General features: G+C 39.5%; 1 protein-coding gene across 5 annotated transcripts in view; it reads left to right on the top strand.

The window, feature by feature from the left end:
* Positions 1-24,072: 24,072 nt before the first annotated feature.
* Positions 24,073-24,970, top strand: part of pcf11 (PCF11 cleavage and polyadenylation factor subunit) — a 41,364-nt gene continuing 40,466 nt past the window's right edge. For all 5 annotated transcript variants that reach the window (XM_048533479.2, XM_048533478.2, XM_048533476.2 and 2 more), the window contains exon 1: positions 24,073-24,449. In XM_048533479.2, the coding sequence (XP_048389436.2) occupies positions 24,279-24,449 (171 nt within the window). In that variant the 5' untranslated portion in view covers positions 24,073-24,278. The remainder of the gene's footprint in view (positions 24,450-24,970) is intronic.

Below are 24,970 nucleotides of genomic sequence, written 5' to 3'. Positions count from 1 at the left end.
CCCCCTATGTAGGAGTTAGGATTCTAGTGTTGGAGCCTCCTCCATTTACCTTCACTCACTTTGTATTATGTGCCAGTCTGTCCTTCAGGCTGATGGGGAAATCTGATGTCATCTCACTTGGCATCTAACCCCCTTAGGTACATGTAGACCTATGACAGATTATGACACCACCTAAAAAACTATTCACACTTGTCCTCTTAAGCAACTTGTGCTATGTATTCTTCATGAACTGGTTTACATACAATCAGACCTGAAAATGCAATCTTCCAGCATACCTTCCTCTTTCCTCCCACAAATGCATTCCTTGATGTTCTCTTCAGAACTGCATTGTTGTGAAAGCAGTATCAATTACATTGGCATGTGGACTACACTGAACTAAACATCTGCTAATATCTCCATCTATGGATCCTCAGTCAGGAATTCTCTTTTATTCATTCACGGAATGTGTGCATCACTGACTATGCCAGCATTTATTGCCCTACCTGAATTGCTTAGAGAGCAGTTGAGGGTCAACCACATTGCTGTGAGTCTGGAATCATACATAGGCCAGAACAGGTAAGGACTGGAGATTTCCAACCCTACAGGACATTAGTGAACCAGATGGGTTTTTTGCCCAAGAAGTGACAACAGTTTTATGGTTATTAATAGATTCTTAAATGTATATTTTATTTTTATTGAATTCAAATTCTACCATCTGCCATCATATGATTTGTACCAATATCCCAAGAACCACTGCCTGGATTTCTGGATTAATAGTTGAGAAATAATCACTTCCCCAGGGTGTCTGGTACTATTTCTGGGGAACACCATCAGCTGTCATTCACAGAACACCCAGAATAAAATCTGTGATGAAGTGTAGTGATTGTAACAAGGTCAGCCAACTAGATGTCATAGAGGCACCATAGTCCTGCCCTCTCATTAGAGAGAGGGACAATGGATGGTGGTTTAACCTGACAGTCATCACACTTCAGGCAAGGAGAAAGGTTAAGAAGGAGAGTCCTTCATGATAAATGTAGCTAGTGCAGAAAATGAACCCATGCTGTTAGTCTCACCCTGAATCTCAAACCAGCCATCCAGTCAACTGAGCTAAACCAGGGTCCTGGGACTCATACAATGAGTTCCCTGATTGGGGTTGTTAATCTGGGCTAATCAGGGAGACCTGGCTGACATGGGGAGGCAATTAGGGATTGGCAATAAATGCTGTCTTACCCTACGATGCCCTCATCCCATGAATGAATAATAAAAATGTCAGGGATATTGAGGCCTGACTTCCTGACTCAGCGAGAGGTAGTTCTACTGTTAAATATTATGTATTTGAAATTAAACGGTGATTAGTAATGGGATGCCAGCTTCTTTAGAGTCATTTCAGGAGCTTTAGTAAAACATGAAGCCACACATATTGTTTGCTCTGAGGCAGTACCCTGCCTGTTTGGGAAATGACTGCAGGTCATCAGAATCAACAGGTGGGTAGGAGATCAAATTTACACTTCCATAAATGACAAGTGGGTGATAGGTAGTGGCTAATCAGTTGTGGGGGCAGTAGTTGTGGTTACAAACACAGCAGAGTGACACTCACAGTTTGCAGGAAAACAGCTAGTTCTGAGGAAGGGTCACCGGAGCCAAAACATTAACTTTGTTTTTTCTTCACAGATCTGTAAGACTGGCTGAGCTTTTCCAGTAATTTCTGTTTTTCTCCTTAGTTACAACATCCACAATTCTTTTGGTTTTTACAAGAAATGGGAGCTGTTTGTAAATTGTGCCCATGTTTTCAACCCCCATCAGTTGGCAATAGCTTTCTGCATCTTCTGAATTAACTGAACATGTTGCGCCAAAGGGCCTGTTTCTGTGCTGTATGACACTATGAGTTTAAGTTCTGTCCAAAGAGTGGTCAAAGTTTGAAACTTTCCTCATAAATCGCAATTAACACTCAATTAATCATTAATTTCAAATCGGGATTGTTAGATTTTTAAACCAAAGATATTAAAAGATATGGAGTTATGGCAGGTAAATGGAATTAGGTCACTGATCAACCATGGCCTTACTGAGTGACAGGTTTGAGAAGTTAAGAGGCCTAATCTTATCCAGTGGTCTGCATGTGGTGAAGGGAAATATGATTCATGTTGGAATATGACAGGCATGACAGCTTTGTCTTCCTTGCAAAGAACAATGCTGTGAGTGGTACCTTCATTGGTATCAACTTTATCAGTTGTTCAGCTCTTAAGTGGTCAAGGATTGTATATTTTCACCCCCATGGAAGCAAGGATGCCATTCTGGAACAAATGATGGATGGAATAGGGACAAAATGACAATAAGATGAATTATGGGCCTCCATGCTGAGTACCATTTCTCAAGGACTACGAGAACTGATAAATTCCATTGGGCCAGCTTTCCTACTGATCAATGGGACCATCAATCCAGAACTCAAGTGAGAGGTAATAGTTGAACTCCATCAACCTGGTGACTCATCTTTCAGAAAACGATACACATAACATACAATCTGGTCCTGCCCTTACATAACTCATTTTACTTGGCTGAAATAATTGCTTAATATAACAATTAATAAACCTCAATTAAATCACCCATAAGTCTCTGCTTTGTTTGAGTTTAGAGAATGATTTTAAATGCAAGCTTGGGGATCATCATCTCACTTTTTGGTTAAGCAGTTTGTAGCCTTCTGGTCCAAGCACTGATTTAATCAATTTTAAGTTGTAACCAATGTTTTCTTGGGCAGCAGATGTAAAACATTTTGGGATGTCTGTTTATCAAGAAAGGACATATTTCTGTAAAGTTAAGCCTTTAAAGTTAAGCCTTTAACTTTCTAATCACAGAAAGGAAGGACAAAGGTAAAGGCTAGTATAATCTATAATGCAAAGTTACTGAAAAAAAATCCTTTTCTAAAGAAAACATTTTGTGAGGTGCTTTATACAGTGGCCAGTACCTCACTCATCTGTTTTCTGTTGTTTAAGAACTGCAATTCAATTTCTTTGCAGTGCAGGATAACTACACTTCCAATAAGCAAATTCATGAACTTAAAAACAAGAAGTGCCTGAGGCTGTAAAGTACAGATTTTGGTCAGCAGTTGTTAGTGTACAAGCAAAACTTTGTGAAAGCAGGCAGTGGAGAAATCGGGGAACTGTAGACCTGTAAGGCTGACTCGATTGTGGATAAGTTATTAGAGTTGATTATTAAAGATAGGATTTATGGACATTTAGAGAGGCAAAAATTGATTGGGGTAGTCAGCTTAGTTTTGTGTGAGGAAGACGGTATCTCACACACGTGCTTGAGTTTTTTGAAGAAGTTACTAAAAAGATTGATGAAGCAAAGCAGTAGATATTGTTTACTTGGACTTTAGCAAAGACTTTGACAAGGTTCTGTATGATAGGCTAATTAGTAGAGTTAGGTCACAGAGGATTTAGCTTGAGCTTGCCAGTTCGATACACAATTGGCTTAAGGGCTGGAGACAGAAGGTGGTGGTGGAGAGTTGCTTTTTGGACAGGAGGCCTGTGACCGGCAGTGTTCCACATAGATCGGTTCTGGGTCCTCTATTGTTTGTTATTTATATAAATGATTTGGATGAAAATGTAAAAGGTATGCTCAGTAAGTTGGTGGATGGCACTAAAATTGGTCGCATAGTAGGCAGTGAATGTTTTCTAAGATTATAAACGGATCTTGATCAAATGAGCCAATGGACTGAAAAGTGGCAGATGGCGTTCAATCTGGATAAATGCGCGGAATTGCATTTTGATACAACAAACAAAGGAAGGGCTTATACAATTAATGGTAGGGCCTTTAGTAGTGTTGTAGAACAGAGAGACCTACAGGGTCAGATACATAATTAATTGAAGTTTGCATCAGAGGGTGTTCAAAAGGCATTTGGCATGATTGCCTTAATTGCTCCGTCCTTTGAGTATAGGAATTTGGAAGTCATGTTGAGCTTGTACAGAACATTCGTGAGGTTTCTTCTGGAATACTATGTCTATTTCTGTTTGGCCAGTTAGAGGAAGCATGTTACTAATCTGGAGAGGGTTCAGAAGAGATTTACCAGGATGTTGCTGACTATGGAAATGTTTGAGTTATCAAGAAAGGTGGGATATGCTGGGTAATTTCTCACTGGAGCATAGGAGGCTGAGAAAAGATTTTATAAATTTTATAAAATAATGAGGGGTATGGTTAGAGTTAATGGTGGTTTTCTTTTCCCCAGGATAGGGAATTTCATGACAATAGGACACATTTTTAAGGTGAGTGGAGAAATATTTAAAAAAGACACGAGGGGCAAATTTTGTACAAAGAGGATGGTTTGTATTGGAATGAACTTCCTGAAGAAGTGTTGAATGTGGGTTCAATTACAACATTTAAAATGTTCTGTTTAGAAATGGATTTTTTTCAGTAGCTTTGCATTATAGATTTTACTAGCCTCGACTGTTGTCCTTCCTTTCTGTGATTAGCAAGTTAAAGGCTTAAAGAAAGACTTTCATATACGGAAATATGTCCTTTCTTGATTAGCATACATCCCAAAATGTTTTGCAATCAGTGAAGGACGATTGAATTGCTATCACTTTTATAATGTAGGGAACAAAGTGGCCTACCAAACTGCATACAGCAGGCTCCCACAAATAAATGAGGAAATTTTGATTATCTTTTTCTTAGTAATGCTGATTGTCCTTGTCAGTATTTATCCCTCAATGGGGATACCTTCTTTAATGTTTTCCAAAATAACGTCATGGGATCAATTACGTTCATATGTCTGAGAAGTCAAGCCTTAGAGTAATGCCTTATGAAAAATGACAATACCTCCATCAGTAATGCACTGAAGTGTTAGTATTATTTCTCTGTTCAAATGCTAGAGTGGAACTTGAAGAAGGACTATAGGCAGAAATAGCGACCTGTGCAACATGTGCTATGATGAGAAATCTGGGAGAATGGCATGAGAAGTCCAGTGAGGCTTTTCTCAATGTAGAGAGCAACTTGTTATATCTTCCAACTCAACTCCTGGCGTTGATTCAACATTTTCACAAGGCAGCAGTGATTGCCTATAAATGGGGACTATTGCTTGTAACCAATTAAATGATGACCATATCTTCCCCCCTTACACAAACAGCTTCCTACTATTCTCCACAAGATGCTGAAAATTCCCAACATGAATTTCAGAGTGAACACCTGGCAACTCCAGCTTATCACTTGCTCCTCTGAGCTCCCATGTTTGACACCAGGCAACATCATCTTCAGGCATGATCCAGGGCACCAGCCCCACTCAACTGCCCATCTACACAGACCAACATCCAATACTTGTCAGCCTCTCAGGACCTTCTCTATCTACTTACAGAACACATTTGCATGTTAGCATTGAAATAATGCTACAAGGATACTTGGTGCATGGGGGTCACAGACTGGGCCAGGATTCATTTCAGGGCTGCTCCCAAAACTAACTCTGCTCCCTGGTTTGTCTTGCCTCTTAACACAGGGCAGCATTGTGGCTCAGTGATTACCATTGCTGCCTCACAGCACCAGGGACCTGGGTTAAATTCCACCCTCAGGCGACTGTCTGTATGGAACTCGCACATTCTCCCCGTATCTGCATGGATTTCCTCCTGGTGCTCCGGTTTCTGCCCACAGTCCAAAGACGTGCAGGTTAGGTGGATTGGCCATGCTAAATGTCCCATAATGTCCAGGGATGTGCAGGCCAGGTTGATAGGCCATGGAAAATGCAGGGTTACAGAGATAGGGCGGGGGTGGGTCTGGATGGGATGCTATTCAGAGGGTTGGAGTGGACTTGGTAGGGTTGAATGGCCTACTTCTACACTGTAGCAAAGTCAGCAGTTCACAGTCAAGGGGTGGAGATGATGCTTTATGCCACATTGCACCATCAATACACCTACACCAGGTCCTCAAACTCAGGAGGAGCAGCTAAAGAAACATCTGTCTTAGCATCAAGCACTGCTGGAGAAGATGACGATGCTGCTAAAGTGGTTGGAGATGCATAGTACACATAACTAGGAGCTGCAAATTACTCATGAGATGGTCTTTTCAGAAATAAATGCCATAAATAAATAAACAAGTCACATTTGAGGAACTGAACATAACTGTTATTTGAGTAATTGCCCATATGTTCTTGTAACTCAAATATTCACTTATTATAGTAAGTAGTCAAGCTGCTTTAAGGAAGGAGGGGCATGTTTAATTTGTAACTTGCTATAAGAATTAATGCTGCGTGCATACAATGTTGTCACTTATCTTAACAGTCTGCTTTGGATTTGCAAGCTGCCTTTGCAGAAATCTGTTGAATTGCTGTATTGCTTCATAATATTTAATGTGCTTTACAATTTTAGAGATTGATTATTATGTCATTATCATTGAGTTTGTTCATTTGTACATTTTGCACTTGTAAACATTACCCATTTATTCAAACATGGTATTCACTGACTATAATACAGGTCAACACTTCACATTTGTTATCAAGCCACGAGATAGAACTATTTCTTTGAAATCATGTGATCTTACATCACTTCCAAACAGTGACGTAAACTATCTTATTTACATGTTTTCATTAACACATACATGTACACATACATGTATACACATACATATACACAAACACGTATGCACACACCCATGATCTAAATAAGAAACAAGCCATAAAGAGAGATGGAAAAACTGTAAAGAAAGACAAGGAAGATCAAAATGGAAATGCCACAGAAGCTGGCCAGAGAATCTTTAAAGGGTAAGAGAATGATAGAAGATGGGAAGCATAAAGGGAGAATTAACAACAGGGAAGAATTACAAGCAGGACAAGTAAACAAGAAGAAAATTAATCAGAAAAGAATAGCAGCCAAACACAGTAATGGCAGAAAGGAAGTAAGAGACAGTTGCAAAACCTGCAAGAGACAAGTGACAAACTTTCATGGGATGGGGAGACAGTTGTATATAGAAGATACAGGCATAAGTTACAAAGTAAAAGAGACAGAGGAGGAGATGGCAAGGGAAGAAATAAAAACACACAGATCAAGTGAAAGAGTGATCGAAGGGAAGGAAACTTAGAAAAAAGAGGTGAAAAATAGTTCTTCAGTATCATTATCCTAAGAAAGTATGAAAGTTTTATACATAGAACCATTTGTTAAAAGAAAATGATTTTGAAATCGAATGAATCAGATTACATAAGATTTGTTCCCAAGATTGACAATGTGAGAATCACCATTAGGCTATAGTACAAATTTTGAATTTAAAATGCAATTTAGTTCCAGAACTTTACAATGTGGTTGCTGAAAAAGTAGGCATGCCTAACCCTGTGAATGTTTTAAACTTGTAATGCATTTTAAGGGGTCACTATTACAAAAACGAAACAAAATAAATTCAAAATTAAATTTAAATGTCCACTGTTCACATTTGGACACAATTACAACAATGGACATCATGTATTTCCTCTCCAGGGATTCCTAGGCACAGACACAAACATGAAGAAAGAAGATGACTTTGTGCCTGAGTGGGGTTGACTCTCCAAATTATTGGTTTAATGTTGAAGGTGCTAGCTGATAGCACAATAGAAGATCACAAAGTCTCTTAAAGATATTTCCCTAATCAACCTGTTCAGAGGTGTTATTACATGCTACTGGAGCAAGTAGGATTGTAACACAAGCTGCCTGGTCTAGAAGTAGTAACACGACCATAGCACCACAAGCCCATTTCAAGAGTGTGGCTAGAACATGGTGCCAAAAAACTGTTTGAAAAATTTTCTAATCAAGCTGTTCAGATGTGTCATTATACAGGTTCGTGACTGGAATGAACTAACAGAGGAAGTGGTGGATGCGGATACAATTACAACGTTTAAAAAACATTCAGATATGTACATGAATAAGAATGGTTTGGAGGAACTTGGGCCAGGAGCAGGCAGGTGGGACTAGTTTAGTTTGCAATCGTGGTCGGCAGGAACTGGTTGGATCAAAAGGCCTGTTTTTGAGCTGTATGACTCTATGAATATGACCTCGAGAGCACGTGGGACTTGAACGCAGTCTTCCTGGCCAGAGGAAGGGATAATATCACTGCACCATGAGCTTATTCAATTGATGTCAAAAATCAGACAACGATAACTTGTAGCAACTGTTTTATGTCAATGTTGAAAATACCTGGTAACTGCCCAATTACAAATTATCTTTGGCTAAAAAGGTTGATACCAAATGTTGAAAGAAGGTATTAAAAGGTGACTAAATTTATTATTTCCTAGAAGTAGTGTGTGTTTGCAGTGTACTCATTTCCATTCATAAATTTGAATATCTATATTCTATTTATTCTTAAATTTTAAACACGCATAATTGAAATATCGAGTGAAACTATAGCTCCAGTTATGAGTTTGTACTCCATTGTATTTTAGCAGATCCAATTACTTCAACATCAGACAGCAAGACATTTATCATGAATAGGCATCCTGTTATAAGTTAATATTTTTCTGCAAATTTGCAAAACAGAAATATGAACTTGTGCTATGAAGATCATATATCCTTCCAAAATAAACTTATTGAATTTGAATTATGCTGATGGAGGAAAATGGATGGCAGCATTGTTTGAATCACTGATAGATGAGGTAAATATTATACCTTGTTGGCTAGCGGGGAAAACCAAGACATTGATTTCTCATGCCAAAGGACTGAATTATGACAAAATATTGAAAACAGAATTAATCTTAGTGGAAACAGATACAAGAATTATTTAACATTAGTACATAAACTCTGGGAAAGATATTCAAAAAGCTGATGTAAAGTGAAATATCATTTAGGAAATATTTATCATGTGATTTTCTTTTGGATTCATGAATAAATAGCCCGCCTTATGTTTCTCTAACTTTTAGTTTTTAAGAATCACACAAAGTTCAGTTCTATTTGACGGTTGGTTTACCTTATTAACTGATGTTGCAATATTTGTTTTGTCCTCAACTGTCACTGAAAGAAGTAATAATAATTTTAATATATCCAGTATTTGTGTAAACGAATAGATTGGTCGCCGACTTTCCAATTCACCCAACCTCTGTTTCTGAAAAACAAGTTAAAATTACTCACATTGTGTGCAAAAGCTGGTCATTGAGAATATTCCCATCGCAACTGCACATAACATGTTCCCTCTTTCAATAATGGGTTACAAATTGTAGCCACAACAAATACTTACTTTGACTTAGAAATATATCACTGTTCCTTCAGTGTCACTGGGGTAAAATCTTGGAAGTCACTGCATTGTGGGTCTACCTACAGGACATGGACTGCAGCAGTTAAAGGCAGATCACCACACACTCTCAAGGGCAACTAGGATGGGAAATAAATCCTGGCCCAACCAGCAAGTACCACATCCCATGAATGATTCAAAAACAATTAGAGAGAATGTGTAAACAGAGGACCCATGGGGTATTTGTGCAGAAATCTCTGAAGGTGATGGGACGGGTTAATAAAATAATTAATAAAGCATACGGAATTATTCCTAAATAATTCAGAAGCATAGGGCAATTAAGCCAAGAGTTATGCAAATACCAAACTGAACACAAATTTACCCCGAGATAGCAACTAGGCAGCAGACTGAGTCTAATGTAGAAAAGCATGAACTTATTCAGTTGGAAGTAGGAAGAACAGAAAATTATAGTATTGTTAATGAGTAATTGGCAGACGTTTGTCAGCAATAACCTGCTATCTGCTCAATTTGGGTTCCAACAAGGTCACTCTGCTCCCAACCTCATTACATGCTTTTCTCATAAACAAAAGAGCTGAACTCCAGGGATGAGGTGAGAGTTACTGTATTTAATCGAGATAATATTGGAGTGAGGCATCATGAAATTTAGCAAAACTGGAGTCAATTGGAGTCAGGACAAAAGCTCTTCACTGGTTGGTGTCAGATTTTCAAAAAAGAAAATGGTTGTGATTGTTGAAGATTGGTAATCTTAACTCAAGGACTTCACTGCAGAAGTTCCTGAATGTAATGTCCCAACTCCAGTCACCTTCAGCTGCTTCATCAATGACCTTCCTTCCATCATAAGGTTGGAAGTGGGAACATTCACTGATGACTGTACAATGTTCAGCACCTTTTGCAATTCCTCTGACACTGAAGAAGCCCATGTCCAAATGCAGCAACATCTGCACAATATTCAGACCTGGCCTGATAAGTGTCCAGTAGTCATGCCATAGAAGTGCAAGGTAACAACTAATTCCAAGAAGAGCAAATGTAACCATCGCCTCTTAACATAAATGTTATTTCCTTTGTTTAAACAATATTCTGGAGGTTAACCTTTGACCTAAATTAAACTAGACTCATCATAAAAATACTGTAGTAATGTAAGCAAATCAGAGGCTGGGAATTCTTCGGTGAATAATTCATTTCCTGGTGCTCCAAAGCCTGTTCACCATCTACAAAGCACAAAATCATTCTTACGGTTCATGATCACATCATTGATTTGTTATCTCGGGTTATTGTTGACAAAATGACTAAAGGATTTCTTGAAACTGCTGCAATCTATGTGGTGAGATGCTAACAGTATTGCAAGGTTGTAAGTTTAGAATCTTCACTAATTGTTTAAGGAAACAGTGTGCAACTCCAAAGGAAACTTGTATGTAATTATATCACAGAGATACCAAGAACTGCCGATGCTGGAGAATCTGAGATAACACAGTGTGAAGCTGGATGAACACAGCAGGCCATGCAGCATCAGAGGAGCAGGAAAGTTTGACGTTTCGGGTCAGGACCCTTCTTCAGAAAGCCTTTCTGAATGGCCTGCTGTATTCATCCAGCTTCACATCATACTATCTGTAATTATATCACGTTTTGCCTGTTGCTGTTGTCTTTCTAAGAGAAAAACATATTTAATTAGTTTGCTGAATTCTTTGAAGAGGATTACTGAAGGAAATGTGGTTGATATGGTGTGCATGGAGCTTCAAAATGCATTTGTTACAGTACCACAACAATAGGCTTGTGAGAAACTCCTAAGTACAAAACTGGCTTAGATTTGGAAATAGAAAATAATAGTGAATATTTTTCAGGCTGGGGAAGATTTGTAGTAAACTTTGTACCAAGGATTGGTACTTGAACCCTCGGTTTTCCTGCTTTAACTTTCTAGATCTGTGGGTGGACAGGGCAAGTTCAAAGTGTAAGAAAGTCAGTATAGATGTCTAAAGGACATTGACAAGTTAATGCAGTGTGTGGGTAAGTGACAGGTGAGGTTCACTATGGAGAAGTGCAAGGTGATCTATTTTGTGAGGGAGAACAGAGACAATATAAAATAAAGCGTACTACTCTCAAGTTTGCACAGTGAGCTAAGAGCGAGCTTAGATTCTATGTCATTAAAGGTGTCTGGACATGTAGAAAGAGCAGTTAATTTTTAATAAAAAAATCAAGTGTCCTAGGCTTTATTAATAGTGGCAGAGGGTAAAACCTCAGTTAGATCATGCTAATCCTATATAAGACACTAGCTAGACCCCAGCTGGAATAGTGTGCTGTTTTGGACACCACACTTTAAGAAGGATGTGAATGTATTGGAGACAGTAGTCAAGAGGTTTATAAGAAATTTTCCAAGGGTAAGAATCTTCATTTATGAAGATAAATTGGAGAGGTTAGGATGGTTTCCCTTGGAGAGGAAGGAGGCAATTTTATTGAAATTTTCAAAATTCTGAATGGTTTGAGCAAATTAGATAGGGAAAAACTGTTTCCACTCACAAAATGGTCAAGAACAAGAGGAAACAGGTTTAACAAGGTAAATATGATGCAAACAAAACCTTGTGAGCAACATCTGAAAACTATGTTTTAAGCTTAATGGGAACATCCATTGCTTTGGGAAGGAGGCTGTTGGTTTCAGTGTTATTCTGAATGGGTCAATGTTGTAAAGTCATTGGATGAGGATTGCTACATAATCCAAGGCTCATGAGAGGAAAAGTATATCCTGAAGTCATTTACCTTAGACAGAAGAGTTCATGTTAATCACAGATAAGAGGTGTCAGAATAAATTGCTGAAGAGGATAATTAGAGCTGAGTACATTTAAGTTCAGATGTATAAATAGTTTCTCTAAGAAGCAATCTGCAATTGAAGTCTATAAGTTGAAGTCACAAGTGACTTAAACCTACTGAAGTCTTAGAGACAGGGATTTCATTATGAGTATTGTACGAGTGGTATTTTGAGCACTGTACCAGAGTATGTTTAGGGTAAAAGCTGTAGATAGTCAGAGTCTTTTTCCTAGGCTGGAAATGACAAATACCATGGGGCATAGGTTTAGGTTGAGAAGGGGTAAATTAAAAAGATGTGTGAGGCAAGTATTTTTACACAGAGGGTGTTAGGTGCCTAGAATGAGCTGCCAGGGGAGGTAGTAGAAATAGATATGAGTGAAATGTTTAAGAAGCATTTAGACAGGCAGGGAATGGTGGAATATAGACCATGTGCAGGGAGATGGGATTGGTTTAGAATCACATTATGGTCATTACAGACATGGAGAGCTGAAGGGTCAGTTACTCTGCTATTCAATCTCTGTTATTTTATCTTAATTTCCTATGTTGATAAACTTCTGGTTTATTCTTAAAGCAAAATCTGCAGTAGTGCGTGCTTGTGTTTCAGCAATAGATAACTCTGTTGAAACAAAACTATTCAAATTATATCAAGGTTGTTCATTAATAAAATCAGCAGGGATCACAACAGCATATCATAAATGTAATTATATTTTCATGTATGTTGCCTTTTCATTATGTGGTAGTTGCTGCAATGATGAAATGGTTTTAAGGGAATTGCATTCAATCCCTCTCAGAGTCCATGGTTGTGGACTTATGGATGAATGGTTTGTTGTGCTCCATCATTACTAGTGTCATATCTCATATCTTGCTATTTGTAGAGTTGATGGTTGGGCTTCATTTGTGAATTTGAGACTTAGGAACATATTTGCCAACCCATCATGTAGTGTTTAGCTGATTATGATCTCTCCGAGCCATCTGCCTTTTTGTTCTTTGGTTGTTACTGTGTGTGGGACTCAGGCACCCTCCACTAGCTCCTCTTCAGTTATACCTAAGCTAGCAGAAGGGTGGTATTGATGTGCCAGCCTCGCATATGCATGAGATAATCTGTGAGGAAAATAAAAATTGCATTGCGGTATTTGTCCAGCATATTCTTTGCAGGACACCATCTGGTCCTGAACTGTTTGCCACTAGGATGCCCATACCTAGCATTGGTCAAACACTGGCTTCTATCCACCATGGAATGATGAAGCCAGTCACTGACATTTTCTCTTCATATTCACAGAGCCATTTGCATTGGGACTAAAACATTGACATTGAAGGTAGAAGCCACACCCAAGTGCCCTCCCTCTTTTGCTATTGAGTTTCCCTCTATCACATTCAAGAAATTTTCAAGAGATGATTACATTAAAGCCTCAGAATTATTTCTCCCCACACTCTTATCAATGAGGAGTAAGAAATCAGGATTGTCAAGGTTCCAAACAAGTCTATGGTGTCTCCTCCACTTCTTAAATCTAAACTGGCCCACCATCAACTTCTCTACTTTCTTTGAGTTCCAACAGCTGCCCTCAATTTTCAGAGCTGCAATAAGATCATTCTTTGTATGACCCTTGCTGTACTCACCATTACAGTGACTGTTTGTGCTATCCAATATATCAAATGAGGTACACGTATTCTTTTTACTTTGGTGGTTTTGTTTACAGCTTAAACTAATACAGACAATAGTCATCCCTAGATATATCTTTCCGAGGCTACAGTGCAGAGTGACTGTCTGGTCATCTGATGATATCCAGGTACATCACAAAATTGCATTTTGAATTTTCTAAAGGGACATTACTTTTGAAATGATAACATATCATCCACATTTTTGCCAAAGATAGGTCTTGTATGCCACAAGTGAAAATACATAAATATTGAATAACAGCGAAATTTGTCTTAGAGAGATGGACATTGTAAAATTTGTAAGTACTTATGAATACGAGTTTAAGTTTCCTTACTTTGTTTTGCCGGATTGGGAACTCTTCGAAATTTCGTTAAGGTGCAATCTTCTGAAGATGTGAGTTTTGCACTTTGTTGTCTTGACTCAGATGTGTTGTCAGTGGGTTGAATGGAGTCCTGGTGTTCCATCACACGGCCATCGTCTAGTTGTATTCTTTTTAAGTCCACTGTGTGTAGTTGGCTTGTTGTGCATTCCCCTCGGGTGGCTTCTGTTTCCCATCAACATTGTTCAGCTGGGTGTCTTGACTTTGTAACAGCTGAGCTCACTGCACACTTTGGATACTCTTATAGACATCCAGGTTTCCATGCCAGGTGTGTGTGATACTACTATACATATTGTAGAAGTAGCCTGCACCTGTGTGCTGGACAAACACCATCTTCATCCTTCCTTGTTTGCTGAGAAGTGTTTTCTGCATCTGGGAGAATTTGGATAAGACCATAAGACATAGGACTGAAATTAAGCCATTCAACCTATCAAGTCTGCTCCACCATTCAATCATGGCTGATAGATTTCTCAATCCTGTTCTCCCACTTTACCCCCATAACCCTTGATCCCTTTGGCAATCAAGAACCTATCTATCTCTGTCTTAAATATAATCAATGACCTGGCCTCCACAGCCTTCTGTGGCAATGAATTCCATAGATTCACCACTCTCTGGCTGAAGAAGTTTTTCTTTATCTCTGTTGTAAAGGGTCTTCCCTTTACTCTCCTGCTAATGGCAACATTTTCCCAACTTCCACTCTGTCCAAGCTATTCAGTATTAGATACCCCTCATCCCCAAAACTCCACTGCATTTCGACCCAAAGTCCTCAAATGTTCCTCATATGTTAAGACTTTCATTCCTGGAATCATCCTCGTGAACGTCCTCTAGGCCCACTCCAGTGCCAGAACATCCTTCTTGAGGTATGAGGTCCAAAATTGCTCATGATATTCTAAATATGGCATGACCAGAGCTTTATGAAGCCTCAGAAGTACATCCCTGCTTTTATATACTAGTCCTCTTGAAATAAATGGCAACATTGTATTTGCCTTCCTAACTACTTACTCAACCCGCAAGTTTATCTTAAAAGAATCCTGGATTGGACTCCCAACTCCCTTTGCACTTCAGATTTCTGAATTTTCTCCCCATTTAGAAAATAGGCCATGCTTCAATTCTTCCCACTAACGTGCATGACCTCACACTTTCCCATATTGTATTTCATTTGCCATTTCTTTGCCCACTCTCTTAGCCTGTCTAAATCCTTCTGCAGCCTCCCCAAATTCTCAATACCTCCTGTCCCTCCACCTATCTTTGTGTCATCTCCAAACTTAGCCATAATGTCCTCAGTTCCTTCATCTAAATCATTAATGTACAAAATGAAAAAGTTGTGGTCCCAACACTAACCATTGTAGAACATGACTAGTCACCGGTTGCCATTCTGAGAAGGACCCTTTAATCCACACTCTCTATTTTCTGCCGGACAGCCAATCTTCTATCCACGCTGGCACCTTGCCTCTAACACCGTGGACCCTTATCTTACTCAGCATGCTCCTTCTGGAAGTCCAAGTAGATAACATCCATTGGTTCTCCTTAATCTAACCTCATTATCTCATTATCTCCTCGAAGAATACTACTAGATTTGACAGGCATAACCTCTACTTGATGAAACCATGCTGACTTTGCCCTATTTTACCATGCACTTCCAAGTATTCAGAAATCTCATCCTTCACAATGGGCTCCAAAATCTTACCAATGACCAAGGTCAGGCTAATCGACCTGTAATTTTCCATCTTTTGTCTTACTCCCTTCCTAAACGAAGCGATTTTCCAGTCCTCTGGGGCCCTGCCTGATCCCAGTGAGTCCTGAACATTACCACTCAGGCCTCCACTTTCCCTTCAGCTATTTCCTTCAGAACTATGGGGTGTAGTCCAACCAGTCCAGGTGATTGATCCACCTTCAGACCTTACAGTTTTTTTCTAGCAACTTCTCCTTGATGATAACCAACATACTCACCTCTGACCACCCGCAGACTCTCTTAATATTACTCGTGTCGTCCACTATGAGGACCGACACAAATTACTTATTCAGTTCCTCTGCCATTTATTTGTTCCCGATTATTACTTCTCCAGGGTCATTTTCCAGCCCAACATCCATTGTTGCCTCTCTTTTGCCATTTATATATCTAAAGAAACCCTTGAAATCTTCTTTTATATTACTGGCTAGCTTACTGTTATATTTAATCTTCTCCCTCCTTATTTCTTTCTTGTTGTCCTCTCTTGGTCTTTGTAGGCTTCCCAATCCTCTGGCTTCCCACTACCCTTCGTCACATGATATGCTTTCTCTTTTGCTTTTATGCTGTCCCTGTCTTCCCTTGTCAGTGATAAGGATAAGTCATGACTTGGCGAGGTCATTCTCAATTGTTTCCAAACATGCTCTCTGCTGGTTGTGATAACCCCATATCCAGACATGTCATGCTTAAGGGTAAAATAGAAATACAGAAGTGTCATTTTGTTCTCTTATACTTCAGGATGAGTGAATTAACAGTGTGAGTCATTCAGTTTGGAAGACTGTTTGATCTGGGGTCATTTGCCAATGATGTTACATGGTTCATCCATTTGACACAGATGTCCTTGAAAGCTCTTCCCATATACTGTGGCCCATTGTCACTAAGGATTTCTTCAGGTGCATTGAGCAAACTGAAAATGGCACTGAGTGTGTCTCATACTGTGTGCCAGTTGTTCTGTCTATTTTATGGCCATATTCTCTTGGTATATATGCTCTTTGTATAGTTCTAACAGGGTACACTTGTAGAAAGCTTCAAGCATTCAACCACTTGTTCTTTGTTTTTGAAAATTATACTTCTTGAGAAACCAAGCTCACCTGTGAAAGCATCTGGGACATTTTATCAGGTGAGGCCACACTTCAATATCTTTCTACAGTGCTTTGAGTTGTGTGTCACTGGCACTTTTGAGTGATGTTGGTTGCAGTTGTACTGGCAAAAATGAAATTGATCAATAGTTGAGCACACTTTTTACCTCAATGTTTATACTGTCTACATCAAGATCAAGTGAAACATTTGTATCTTTGCTCAGGTTTGGAATCCACTCAGCATATCCAAGGTAATCATTTTGGTTCCAGATTTGTAGCAGACATCAAACCTAGGTGACCTTGGTCTCAGCTCACCCTCTGCAACTGGATCCTCAGCTTTCTGACCCATAGTTTGCAATCAGTGAGGATAGGTAACAGCACCTCCTCCTCAATAACACTCAACACTGGAGCCCCCCAAGGATGTGTCCTCAGCCCCCGCTGTACAACCTGTACACCTATAACTATATTGCCAAACTCTGAATGAAAGCCATCTACAAGTTCGCTGATGACACCACTGTAGTGGGACAGATATCTAAACAATGACGAGTTAAAATATGGAAGGGAGATGGAGGGCTTGGTGACATGGTGCAATGAAAACAATCAGTCTCTCAAAGTCAGCAAAACTAAAGAACTGGTCACCAACTTCAGAAAGAAAGGAGGAGAACATGCCCCTATCTACATCAATGGAACTGAGATTGAGAGAATGAAGAGCATCAAGTTCCTTGGAGTGACGATAACCAATGACCTGTCCTGGACTTGCCACGTAAGTGCGACAGTCAAGAAGGAACAACAACGCCTCTTTTTCCTCAGGAGGCTCAGGAAATTTAGCATGTCCGTAATGTCTCTCACCAACTTCTACAGATGCACCACTGAAAGCATACTGTCTGAGTGCATAACAACCTAGTATGGCAACTGCTCTGCCCAAGACCCTATGAAACTACAGAAGGTGGTGTGCATAACCCAAGCCAATTTGGACACTAAACTTCCATCCACTCCAATACCGAAGGAATTTAATCCTTTGCGGGAAACTCTTTGGGGAAAGGTTTAATCATATCAGTCCTTTATCAGTCTGCACACTTGCACGAGCAGGTTCTTTCTAGCCATTATCAGACTGTTGAATGACCCCTTGCCTCAAATAATGTAATCTGTGAGGAAACCTGCACGCCTCTAAGTCTGCTGTGATCTACCTGTACCACTTGTAAACAAAGCTTATCACTGTATTTTGGTACACTTGACAATAAATCAATCTATCAATTGACATTGAAGTCTACACTTATACTGGCAGTTGATGCATCTGGCATGGTGCACGTCAATGGTTTATGTCATGTCATCTCCACTGGTTTGTGATAGGTTTCTATAGAGAACAATTAGTTGCCAAACAGGTAGCGGAGCAATTTCATGATCTAAAATTCAAAAGCAAGTATTTCAGAAACTACATTGGATTAATTGGTGACTTTTCAGGCCTATACCCCTCTCTGATGAAGGGTCTAGGCCAAAACGTCAGCTTTTGTGCTCCTGAGATGCTGCTTGGCCTGCTGTGTTCATCCAGCTTCACACTTTTTTATCTTGGATTCTCCAGCATCTGCAGTTCCCATTATCTCTGATCTTGGATTAATTGGATTGTGTTTTGGATAGTCTTTTGGATCTAAACACAATGGGTTGGCCACATTGTGTGATGCACATTTCTAGCCCTTTCTTCAAACAGTCGATTTCCAGGACTGTCTTCATCCTTTGGTCGCTGTGCAGTGGCATCCAGTTTTCTACTGACAACATTTGTTTGAGAGATTCGAATATATCTTAATAGTCCTTTTTTTCAAATATAAGATATGTATTTCTTTCAGTGTTCACTTAATGGTGGTGCTTTGCTGAATGATTTGAATTATATAGAGCCAAGAAGTTGAAGAATCCAAGGCATCCTGTGAGTATTTTTAGTCTTGTCTTACATCTTCAAATTTCCAAGGATTGGGTCAGATTCCACAACGTGAGTATACACAGAGCCAAAAAAATTGTCCTGACTTATGTTCACCTTGCGCATCTCGCTGTTGAATATAGCCATTTGCATCGGTGAGTGAAAGCTCTGATCATATTCTTAATTGGTTTTGCCTATTCCCTTAATATCATTGGCCATGCATACATATTTAGATACATTTTATATAAGTCTGTCTATGCGCTGCTGGAACAGATGTTAACTGATTAAAAAAAGTAGTCTCTGGAAGCAATGACTTCCAAATGTTGCTCTCAGATACAGGCTTCCTATGATTCCTTAGCTAAATATACCAACCATTATCCATTTTTGACAACAAGCTTCTCATTCAGCTTGAGAAGAATATCACTTCTATGAACTTGGATTTCAATGCTGAAAGAATTGAATCCTTTATGGGAAACTCTTTGGGAAGGTTTAACCATCTCAGTTTGTTTTAGTATGTACACAAATGAATAATATAAATTTGGATGGTATCACTGCATTTTATGTCATCCAATGGATTCTTAAGCATGTCTTGTATGTGAGAGTTGCATTTTCTGGGTGGGTACATTGATGGAATTGCATCTTCTCTGGGTACAAATCGGCATCATATTCAAAACTTTCTTTGACATTCAGCCTGTCCAAATACAAATGTTGCAAGTCCTGAAGTGACTCAATGTAAATATTCTGGATCTTTTCTACTAACATCGGCACATTTTTGATCTTGTGGATAGATATGATCTGATATGTTGGTCACCCTGCTATCGCTGCTTCACTACCTTTTTAAATATTTGGTTTCCATGCTTGATTGCCACAGTTGCATTGCATCATTATTGCACCAATATAAGGATGGGTGATCCATTTTTTCCAGTTAATTTCGTAGTGGTACCATTAAGTTCCATTGTTCTATTTAAAGTTAAAAAGCAGAACAAAGAATGCAGCATTGCAGGCTTAAAGACCAAGAAGAGAAGCAGTCATCAAGTTACAACAGAAGTCAGAAGTTACCAGAGAAGACAGAATTGAATAAGTACAGAAAACCGTAGGGAGCAAAGCTTTCTTCACCAACTGTGAGTACCTCTGAGCTAAGAAAAGCCAGTCAGGGAGTTAATCAATTCAAAATCATATCATTTGATAGCTATTCAAAAATTTAAAGGACATAATGCAAGGAATCTGGCCATAAAGACAGAGTCAGAAACTGCAACAGGATAAAACCAAATTCAAAGCAGGTGAACGAGCCTGACAACAGCAACCGAGTGTATCCGAGACCTGCAAAGCATTAGCTGATATGCAAAGTTCATAGCAAAACTGACACAAAGCTGATTGGAACAAATTCCACCCTGAAAACCTATACAGGCTTTTCACATTGTAAATATAAGACATTGTGTGGGCAAAGTCTTGTAACCAGAACCTTTTGCCACATCAACATTTGCCCAAAAACAGTGGAAACAGACACTCAAAACTGAGATTGACACAGGAACAAGTATAAACATTCACCATTGCCAATATGTCCTAGTATGTTGCACCATCTAAATGTAACAACAAATGAGGTGAGTGGCTTTTATATACTTGAAGATTTTTGGCACATTTATTTATATTGGTACAGGTATCTTGGGACACATCCTTTGCCAGTGTGTTACAGTACAGAGTAATGACATCCAGGTCCAGAATAAGTCATTGGTCATTTAGGACTGAGATGATAAATATTTCTACTAAGCATTGTTGACCTTTGGAGCAATCAACCTTGTCAATGAGTATATTCAAGACTGAAATCAATACATTTTTTTAGCTGTAAGGAAAGCAAACAGTAAAGACATACAATAGAAAATACATTTTTATTCGTTTGAGGGACAGACATGGTGCTGGTTGGGCCAATGCTTAGTGCCTGTGCCTAGTTGCCCTGAGGTGAGATACCACCAAAGTTTACATAAGAATTCATCCAAGATCTTAATGAATGGCAGAGCAAGATCAAGGGGCAATATATCCTGTTCTTATTTCGCAAATATTGTGTCTAATTCTAACCACCTTTTAGGATGGAAGCTTTAAAATCTCAAAAGAGAAAGAGTACAGAAGAGAGTCATCAGAGTACTCTCAGGGTAATTGAATTAAGTTACATAGATCATCAGGAGAAGCTAGGGGTGTTTTCCTGAGAACAGGAAAGTCTAACAGGCAATTTGATGGAAGTATATTAAATTATTGAGGATTCAGATGGAGTAAATAAGGGAGCATGGGTTCTAAATTATCAAAAGATCACAAACCAAAGACATTGCTCTAATGTAATTGCCAAAATAATCAAAAGGAATGTGAAGAAAAATGTTTAAGCAATGAGCAGGTAAAATTTACATTGTGATGACTGGTAGCATGACAGATGCACAGTCAATAGTATCCTTTAAAAGTAGCTGTAAAGATTCTTGATGGAAAAGAATTGCAAAACTATATGCAAAGAACGTGGAAATGGGACTCAAAAACAGAAATTACTGTAATAACACAGCAGGTCTGACAGCATCTGGGTGGAGACAAAACAGAGTTAACATTTTGGATCTGGAGACCTTTCTTCAGAACTGACCCAAACGATAACTCTGATTTCTCTCCACAGATACTGCCAGACCTGCTGTGCTTTCCCTGCTTTCACTCCACCAACACTGCCAGACCTGCTGTGTTTTCCCAGTAATTTCTGTTTTTGTTTCTGATTTCCAGTATCCGCAGTTCTCTGACTATTTTTTGTTTAATGGAAGTGGAACCAACTGGATAATTCTTTGAAATGGTCAACAGACATGTTGTGCTAAATGGCCTGTGCTACCTTCTTCTATGATTAGTCACTTTGATAAATATTTTTTATGCCTTTTACATGCTGGAGTACTTGTCCACATTCCTCAGTAAAGACTTATACATTTACATAACCAAGGAGTGTGCCAATAATGTATTCTGAACTGGAGATTTATGTGTTTTGCACGTGTCTTCATATATCTCACCAAACATTTCTGATCAAGAAAACAGTGGTCATGTTTGACCAATATGCATTAGCTTTCGATGTTATCTTTTCTAGCAAATGAATCTACAGAGCACCAGTTTTGATCAGACTCAATTAACTTAATCAAGTCTATTTGGATTCTATTATTTTTAAACTTTCTTCTAGTCACTGCCAAATGCTTCTTGGTTTAAGAATGAGCCAATGAGCTCACAGTTGTAAATTTCTGCCATAGATCTTCATTTGACTGAATAGGCTGATATTATCTTTACGTACAGGAAAAAAACTCGACAAAGTAGTGAGATTCAGAATTCAGGCTTTGTCTCTTTTTTTGTCACTGGTCTACCTCATCAAAAATAATGGGTTTCAAATAAATGATACAGCTTAATGGACAAATTGTTATTCTGAGAGACTGGCAGGGAGCTCCTTCTAGCACAATGTCAACATAGCTATATTTCAAGGACAACTTCAATTTTCCTTGAATCGTTCACCTTTGAGAGTTGAGAGAATGGGACAGAACAAAGCAGATATTTTTCAGCTATGCAGATAACACAACCTCATGGCTGATCAGATTACTCATTTTTCTGCTTTCCTCTGATATCCTTTCAGTTCCTTGCTTATCCAGAATTTATCCACATCTGTTTTAAAATATTCAAAGACACTGGTTCCACCTTTTGGGGAAAAGCGTACCTACGACTTAACATCCTCCTGAGAAAAACAATTCTCATCACCATATTAGTGATCCCTTATTTTAAAACATTGACGCCTTGTTCTAGAGAAACATCATTTCTACATCCACACCATTAAAATACTTTAATGATTTTTTATTTTTCTGTCATGTTTTACCCTTATAAACTTAAGTAGATCCAAGCCTGTTTGTCCAATGTTTTCTGAGAGGATAACCTGCCCATTCCAAGTATTGGCCTCATAAACCTCTGAACTGGTTCCAAAACCTTACATCTATGCCGAAATAAGGAGACAAGTTTGTGTTGCCCCATATGTGGTTAAAAGTGCAAACCAAGACACGTTCTGGAGTAGTGGTCAGAGATAATGGGAACTGCAGATGCTGGAGAATCCGAGATAACAAAGTGTGGAGCTGGATGAACGCAGCAGGCCAAGCAGCATCTTAGGAGCACAAAAGCCGACGTTTTGGGCCTAGATTCTTCATCAGAAAAGGGGGATGGGGAAAAGGTTCTGAAATAAATAGGGAGGGGGGGGAAGGTGCAGTGGGAGAGCGATCCCCTGAGGTTGGTCCGGAGGGAGGAGGGTAACTTCTTCAGGTTGGGCATCCCTAGAAGAGGCTTCGCAGTGGTGTTAAAATTGTGATCAGAGAATAATGTGAACTGCAGATGCTGGAGAATCCAAGATAACAAAATGTGGGGCTGGATGAACACAGCAGGCTAAGCAGCATCTTAGGAGCACAAAAGCTGACGTTTTGGGCCTAGACCCTTTATCAGAAAAGGGGGATGGGAAAAGGGTTCTAAAATAAATAGGGAGGCAGGGGGAGGTGCAGGCATGAGGTTATTAAACGGTGGAGCAGGCTCAAGGGACTCTGTGAACCACTGCTGCTCCTAATTAGTATGTACTCAATTTAAAAGAAAAACCGTTTAAATAAAAGTTTAAATGTAAGTCTGTTTCTACGATTTTTTCCCGGAGTCACAAATATCTCAAATCACCGCGATTTACTGTTTAACAGATATGAAAAATACTGGCAAATTAATAAAAAGCTCACCCTGGTGACTGTACTTTCCCTACCGAATCACAATGTGTCATTTGGGAATTTCCTCACTGGTTTTACCATGCCTGCGTAACATCAATTACATTCCTTGAGAATATTTTTCAGGAAAACCAAGGAATGAGAAAATATGAATTCAAGACGTATATCGTGCGATCGTATTTTTAAAAAAGGCTACGTTTATAAAATATAATCGACAACAGCGGTGATATATATCAAGGAAGATTACAAAATGTCTTCCCTGATTCTGCAGAACTAACCGTCTAAAGACAACCATGCGCAACTTTAGGCCGGTCACATGTCCACATCCCAGCCTAGCCTAGCCTAGCTAGGACTACACGTAACTAGATGACGTAACTTCCCAGGCTCACACGACACCAACCACCCACCCGACCCAACAGAAGAACAGAGAGACGGGAACTACAACAGGAAACACCAATCAGCTGTCGTACTTTATGCAACGTCACAACGCTTTGACCGACGCAGCCAAAAGACACAAATGGGAAGCGGTCGGATTGTGGGCGTCACGATCACCAGCCAATGAGATCTGGATGTGATCACTCCCCATTGTGCTGCTCATAAATCGTTTATCTTGATGCAGCCGCCATTTTGTCTTAGGAGAGGAGGGAGGATAGATTACTGAGCTGTGCGGGACAGTTTAGTATTGTTTTTCCCCCGTTTTTGGGAAAGGACTTTCGTATCATGTATACGTTTAGAGTATAAGTACTTATTTATATACAAAGGCAAACATTCTTTTGCTGTTTAAACGCTAACAGCGAACCCCGAATTTAATTTTTTTAAAAAAACACAACAATGGCGGCGGAAGATACGGCCAAGGCGGACGCCTGTAAAGAATATCAGTCATCGCTCGAAGACCTGACTTTCAACAGTAAACCCCACATCAACAACCTGACCATCCTGGCCGAAGAGAACCTGAAGTACTCGCCGGAAATCGTCAAGTTAATCGAAGCACAAATAACCAAGGTTTTTAAAATCAGTTTTTGTTTTTATTTTAATTTTTTTTGAATTGAACATTCGGATTTTTTTTAAGAAAAAGGAATGTCGGGCCTTTGTTCGATCGGCTGAGTGATCCGCTGTGTTTCTGCCGTCCCACACCCTTGCTGTTGGTGTTGTAATGTTAGTCAAGATGGCGGCGGGGCGCCAAGGCTGGCGCACAATGACCGACCAGCGATCCGGCTGCCCGGCCTTGACCGGTTCCACGGCCGCGCTGCCTCTTACCGTGCATCGCCTTCCTTTATTACAATAGATATTTTTGAAAATCCCTTTTATTTTTTGTCTTAAACAGCCTCACGGTTAGATTTTAGTCGAGGTTATTGATCTGGGTGTGGAGTGGGCACTTTATGATTTTACAGTCAGCGAGGTTTGTGGGTTTTCATCTTTGGGGCTCCTACCCTTTCTTTCTTTCTCCTTCCCCCCCACCCCCTTTCTTTCTTTATCCTTTCTCCCCCCGCAACCCCCTTTCTTCCCCCCCCCCCCGCAACCCC

This window comes from Stegostoma tigrinum, chromosome 6, assembly GCF_030684315.1.
Source record: "Stegostoma tigrinum isolate sSteTig4 chromosome 6, sSteTig4.hap1, whole genome shotgun sequence".
NCBI lineage: Eukaryota > Metazoa > Chordata > Chondrichthyes > Orectolobiformes > Stegostomatidae > Stegostoma > Stegostoma tigrinum.
Note: the sequence above shows the minus strand (reverse complement) of the source record. Positions and strands in the feature narration are given on the sequence as shown.